At 50.7% G+C, this 7,117-nt stretch overlaps 1 protein-coding gene across 1 annotated transcript; it reads right to left on the reverse strand.

Moving 5' to 3' along the window:
* Positions 1-178: 178 nt before the first annotated feature.
* Positions 179-7,081, reverse strand: LOC135830709 (fructose-bisphosphate aldolase C-like). Its single transcript, XM_065342938.1, has 5 exons — positions 6,495-7,081; positions 3,286-3,463; positions 2,403-2,510; positions 1,550-1,697; positions 179-872 (listed from the first exon to the last, which is right to left on the reverse strand). The coding sequence occupies exons 1-5, from the start codon at positions 6,947-6,949 to the stop codon at positions 649-651; spliced, it is 1,113 nt and encodes a 370-aa protein (XP_065199010.1). The 5' UTR covers positions 6,950-7,081; the 3' UTR covers positions 179-648.
* Positions 7,082-7,117: the final 36 nt, after the last annotated feature.

Below are 7,117 nucleotides of genomic sequence, written 5' to 3' on the forward strand. Positions count from 1 at the left end.
AGCTGCAGTGAACTCTGGGCGTTGGATTTATTTGTGTTAATCATTTGCCCAAGGCCTCTACCTTCTGTGGGTTGACCCAGCGTTCTTGTGCAAGGTACTAGCTCAGCTGGTGGTGGCACTCATGCAGTCTAGTTCCATCAGAACGGTACTGGCTTTATACAAGCGGAACGCACTCTCGCAAGTCTTCTAAACCGTGGAATTATATGGCAAACCGTGTCAAAGCAAAATCACTTCTGTTTTCAAATGCCGGTAGGAAAGAAAAAGATTGAGCAATGCCAGCTACAAATCATATCTATCAGGTGTTCAGGACATGTGACAGAGGACAAGAGAGACCAGCATGGCGAGAAGGCATGGTGTCTTAAAAGCAGGGTAGTGGCCACCAGGTTCCAACCCGTACCGGAGGGACAAGGCTAAGCGTACTAACACAGAAATTGTTGGGAAGCACACTGGGCAAAAAAATGTAGCTCAGAAGTCAGCACGGAATTGGGGCAATGCAAATGCCTGCAGGCACGACTAGTGGCAGGTGCACCAGTGCTACCAGTGCAAGAGTGCGGTATGAAATCACTACATGTACTACTGAGCCGGCAGGGTGTGTTCTGCCCATCTTATATCGTCGTCCGTTGAAATCGTCCTTCAGCGCCACCCTTGTTAGTACATGTGGTTGGCTACATGCAGGCTGGTCTGAGCAGCGCCCTGTGCCGAGGCGCTGTCCGTGATGTACTGGCCCGCGGCCGCCTTGCCGTTGATGGAGGCACGCTTCAGGAAGGCTTCCTGGCCGGCATCCACCAGCGCGTCCTGTCCCTTCCAGGCAGCCAGGGTGCTGGCCTGCAAGGCACGGCCATAGCTGAATGTTAGCTTCCAGGGCTTCTTTCCTGTGCACACGCAGATGGTACAGCATGATAGCGCACAGGGCTAGGATAACAGCACATCCAGATACCTCACCCATTACGACAGTAGAGCATGACAGTGCAGAGTGCTATGACACCAGATGCCTGACCCTGAATGGCATGCAAACACTGAGAAATCTGCCGCCTTTCATGCAAAATTCGCTTTCTGAGCCACGAGCAACTCAGACTAACAATTCAACACCATTCATTGCATGCACTAATTTTGACTGCAATTGCTCAAATGCCATACACATACAAGTCAACAGTATCATCCCAATCTCAGAAAAGCCTCCACATCCATTTCGAACTGCACAAATTTGAGATGAATGTATGCAAGAGTCCATAACCCCAAGAGTGTGCAACTCTGTACATGGGGATCCGCGCGGCGGAATTCCAACATTACGTCAAAAATGACGTACACGTTTGTTGCGCTTGTACTACTCCCTGGTTCCAAGCACTGCAGAATGCGGAGTTTTGGCCTCTATGCCTCAGCGGCATGACGTAATGTTGGAATTCCGCCGTGCAGTGGGCCTACAGCAGCCAGACCCCAGTTGCAAACTCTTGGGGTAAAAATATGGACTCTTGCTGTATGGCATCACCTTTCTACAACTGCATGTACATGTACAGTCATGTATCAACAGCTGTGTGACACACATACCGACCTTGATATTGGTTGATGGCGTTGAGATTGCGCGATGCCTCCTCCTCCGATTGTCCACCAGAGAGGAAGGTGACGCCGGGAACGGCTGCTGGCATGGTGCGTTGCAGCGCGGTCACTGTGGCACGCGCTATATCCTCAGGAGTGTAGTCCTACAAACACATGCACACGCGTTCACGCACACGCACACACAGACACACACACACAGACACACAGACACACACACACATATGTGTGCACACACACGCACATGCACACACACACACACACACACACACACACACACACACACACATATGTGCACACACACACACACACGCACACACACACACACACACACACACACACACACACACACACACACACACACACACATACGTACAGAGACATACCAGACACAATAGTCACAGACGTGCACGTATTGCTATACACACAGAAAAGAAAGCAAAGGAATTTGATGGATACACCATAGAGTATAAACGGGAAACTTCTGCGCCATGTTCAGTTTACAATTGTCAAGCACGGGCATGGGAATGGCTGTGAACTGACTCAAAGTATGGCAGTAACAAGTTACATGACTACATAATACCGGTATTATGCAGGTTTACATTACATTAAAAAATAAAACGCTGCACAACAAAATTAGGGAAGGTTTATTTCGAAGTACATTACTCGTACTTCAAGTACTAAAATAATAACTTGCCTGAAGAGTATTTTGAAGAAGTAGAGTTTACGGCACTAGCTCAATCATTATCACTCGGCAGTTGAAGGGCGTGGATAATACAAACTTCCCATTACGTCGTGCACATACCGGCCATGAGCATGAATGCTGGCATAGTGGCATTCATGTGACTTACTGATCGTTTCGGACAGTCCATACCGGGTGTGACCATGTTGGGTTTGAGCAGTGTTCCCTCAAGGTACACGTTATGGTCGCTCAGTGCCTTGTACACCGCTGCCAGCACCTGCAATGCAGTACAATAGCAGTACATACTGTAAAGTTGCGGATAAAAGCCAGGTTTGCATACAGTACAAGCACATCGCGGATAAAAGCCAGGTTTGCATACAGTACAAGCACATCGCGGATAAAAGCCAGGTTTGCATACAGTACAAGCACATCGCGGATAGAAGCCTGAAAATCAAACGGGTCAAATGCTTATAAGCCTGTCGCACATAGAAGCCTGGCTTCTATGCAAGCGCGGATCAGGTAGGTCAAGAGTGCATGCGCTATGTACGGTGCATAATACAACTGCCGCCATACCGGTAGTCAGTGATAGATGTACGCGTTTCGCGCATATCAGCGGTGCATATAAGCATGGTTTGCATACAAGCCTGGTTTGCATTAAAGCCTGATGCAGAAAGCGGCTTATAACATTACGCTTATAAGCCCGGCTTTTATCCGCGACTTTACGGTACTGTAGATCACATAGAAATTCCACTGATTCCGGGGACGAGATGGACCTGGTCAGTTCCAGTATAACCATGGCATGTCATGTCATGTAGGTCTACCTTGGAGCTATGTCCCCCCCCCCCCCCATGGGTATAACGTAACGTTAAGTCTACAGTACTGGCGGGCACGGAAGAACGAACAGGCCAGGATTTCACCCAGTACCGTGCATAATGCATGTACTTCAAGTACATAGTATAATACTGGCAGCAGCGTCACTGTGCTAACACCAACAGCATACTGGCAAAGCGAGTCATGGTCAATGGTCCACGGTCAATGAATTGCTCGCGTACCTTCTCGCTAACTGCTTGGCAGCGCGCCAGGTCGTGGGTACCGTCCGGCAGCACCTCCGGCTCCACAATCGGCACAAGGCCGTTTTGCTGGCATGTGCTGGCGTAGCGAGCCAGCACGTTGGCGTTCTCCAGGATGGACAGTGGCGACGGAGTGTGCTCACCGATCTTCAGCACACAGCTGCAAGCAATGCGGAAAACGCAACAGAATGTCGCATGAAAAAAAAACAATGTAAGTTAGCCATAGGTGAAAGTCGATGAGGAGACCATAATCTAAGAATCGCCGTCATGAACGATACAATGTGCACACTCATCATGTAACAGTTACATGGGTACATAGTGTTCATAGTTTTACCGCAGCATGACACATGGGCACATCATGTCATGTACTAGTATATACACACGTCATCACTGGAATGGGTTCGTTTACTTTCTTAGAATGTTTTCTTGTGACGGCCTTCAGGTGGAGTACATCACTGAATGACGGTGGACAGCATTTATGGCCAGGACAAAATGCTTTGATGGCTAAATTTACGTCACTGTGTATTCTGGGATTTCAGCTGAAATCCAGGAATTTTACATGTCTTAGAGACATGGCGGAGGACACCACCGTGACTGAGAAGGATAGTGTAAATTATATTCTGGGGAGCTGACTGTGGTTGGTCCAACACCAAGTCACCAAGTCAATGAAGGTAGACTGTGCTGTAAGTGTAGTGTGCCGTTCTGTGTAAGTGATTGTGGTAACGTGGGCTGGTGACGCCGACGTGATCCAGCTCGACGCGACCCTCAACACGCAACAGTCGTGTCTGGCGGCATGGACCAAGTATCCGCAGACGCCCCATCCTCTGCTTCAGGTGGCAATCCTGCCACAGCCCCATCTGCTCCAGCTCAGCCTATCTCCGGTGCATTATAAACTTCCATCGTATTGGCTCAGGGATCTTCAGGTGTGGTTCGCTCAAGCAGAGGCGTACTTCGCAACGTGACACATAACGTCCCAGAAGACGAAGTTCCCCATCATAGTCTCCTCACTAGCACCAGAATACGCAGCTGAGATGAGAGACCAGTTGGTTCAACCTCCTGACGAGCATTAGCATGACAGGATAAAGACCGCCCTCACGAAATGCACCCAGAAATCTGAGCACGCTCGGGTCCGTGCTCTTCCCAGTCAGGAGGAACTGGGTGACGGGCCCACCGTCCACCCATCTGCTATGCAGAATGCAAACTCTTCTCAACGGTAAAGAATTGGACCCCGCTCCACTCAGGGAACTATTCCTCTCCAGCCTCCGATCCCAAGTGCGACTCATCTTGGCCGCATGGCAATCAAGGAATTAGCGCAGCTTGTTGACCGTGTGGCAGAGTCTGCCATGGCACAAGGCAACAGCGGATCAGTCTGGCGCCATAACTCGCTTGGCAGACCGGACGGAACAGTCGGTAGCGGCGGTAGAAGTTCCCTCCTCCCGGGACACTCACTGCCAGCCCTCCAGGGGACGCTCGCCTCTACGTCAGGACCGTTCCTGCTCGGGCACTCGCTCCCCATCTCGCTCACGCAGCCGTTCGCGACACGAGCACTGCTGGCACCATCGAACGTTCGGTAAGGATGCAAAGAAGTGTTCCTCACCTTGCACCTTCCAGAGAAACAGCCAAGCCAGACAGTAGGTGCGACCACTGCTGCTGCTGCTGGCTAATCATCTGATGCTGTTCGCCTACTCCACTTGCTCGACAGGACCCGCTCCGCTGTCCTCGTCGACCCCGGTGCAGAGGTCGGCATCATTCCTCCGTCATGTCTGCCTATTTCTGTCCGTTTGTCCTTGTCTTCTCGTTCTCCTTCCTCTTCCTGCAGTGCCTTGTCTTCACACCGAAAACAACAGCCCCATGCGCACATATGGACAGCATCTGCTTGAACTCGACCTCCGTCGATTTTCATTGTGGCCGACGTGTGCTCTTCTATTCTCGGTGCAGATGTCCTCGGTTGTTTGGGTTTTACCGCGGACATTGCCTGTAAGCAGCTGGTCGACTCCAACACAGCTCTCTCTCTTCGCCGTCTACAGTCTATCAGAATTGAAACCGGTCCCTAGCGTGTTAGCATCTTCAACCTCTGATTTATTCACCGCCATCCTGTCCCAGTACTCAGGGGCGGCGGAAGGTACTAGTATTCGACATTGGCGCGGCCATGAATGGGTGGAGGGTCCAGGGCCCAGGGGGTCCTCCCCCGGGAACATTTGAGGGGAACTGGGCCCAAATAGCCCGTATTCCATTGCTTCAGAAATCCCAAGATGACATTATTCTGCCGCACCGGTTCTGACGCCCCTGGTACTATAAGTTAGTCATTCTCTTATTGGCCACAGGCCATCGTGAGAATAAAAGATTTCAAACTCCTTCCTGATCTTCATTTTTTCCCTTGACTTCCTTTCTTTCTTCTCAGATCAGCTCAATCAGCTCAACCTAGATTACACGTAGTTAGTCAGTTCAATTATTTCTTTCCCATAATAAACCTTCAGAAGAAAACATTGCTGTTCATGTACATGATAAGACTGTGGTAACGTGGACATACATCACAATCCCGGCGTTACATATGCACACAGTCATGCACAGTCATGTAGATCTACGTAGTTGGGCGTTTGAGATCAAGATGATTCAGGACCAGGTTTCAGATGCCCACTCTCCCTACACCTATGGCTATAGTCTATAGTCCTTCGCCACCACAGGCACCACCACCACTTAGTCACTGCCTCCACAGCCACTCCTGACTAATCTCCAAAACATGCTGAGAGTGAGAAGGCAGACCAGCGGCGTCAAAGACAAAGACTTCTCTACGGAAAGAAAGAAGCGCATTTACAAATGCACAGCGCTGCCGACCGTTGGCAATTCACATCCGCAACTGATTGTCCGAAGTTCCGGAAGCGCATCCCGGAAGCGATCTCCAACAATGCATACAGGGTAGCCGAAGTAACTAATACTTGTCATCGGTGTCAAAACTCGACATCGGACAAGAGAAAGACAGGGTGATTTAGGGTCGATGGTGCATGTGGGACAAAGAACACTGCACTACGCAAGGCAGGGGCAGGGGACTGGGTACACGGAGAGCAAGCGAAAGGCAATCACAAAAGTGACAAAACTCAACTCCCACCGCCAAACCACATGATGAACACCAATATGAGAAGCACTAACCACCTACACCGCATTCCACGGATACCGATCAATGCAGTCCTTACCGCCACTTGGCAAACCTGGCCCCGTCCTCGTAGTACTGCTTGCATCGCTTGCCTAGATCGTCCATGCCCTGCGTGGTCGTCTCTCCGTTGGTGCCAGCCAGCGGGACGACTCCCTTGTCGACTTTGATGCCGGGGATAATCTTCATGTCGTTGAGCATCTTGACGAACGGCACACCGCTATCGCTCTTCTGGTACAGGGTCTCGTGGAACAGGATAGCACCGCTGATCGACTCGGCCATGACCGGATTGCAGGTGAAGAGAAGCTGGCGATACTTGCGCCGGTTCTCCTCCGTGTTCTCCACGCCAATGTTGGCGAAACGCTTGCCCATCGTGCCCGTGCTTTCATCGGCAGCCAGCAAGCCCTTGCCTGTAGCCACGATACCCTCAGCCGTGGCACGCAGTTCGGCCTTCTCGGCATCCGTCAGCCATGTTCCAGTCGAGACTAGTGTTGCCATGTTTGTTACTGTCGACTTCCACTACTGTCACTGGTTAGTCCAACGTGCAAATGATCAGTAGAGGAGAGGAAAACACAGCAACAAGCTAGAATAATAATCTTTTCGGAACAGTAGACCCATTCTACGGATTGAAGAGGGCAGTTACAGACAAGTGCATGGCCACGCATA

This window comes from Sycon ciliatum, unplaced genomic scaffold, assembly GCF_964019385.1.
Source record: "Sycon ciliatum unplaced genomic scaffold, ocSycCili1.1 SCAFFOLD_1361, whole genome shotgun sequence".
Lineage (NCBI taxonomy): Eukaryota > Metazoa > Porifera > Calcarea > Leucosolenida > Sycettidae > Sycon > Sycon ciliatum.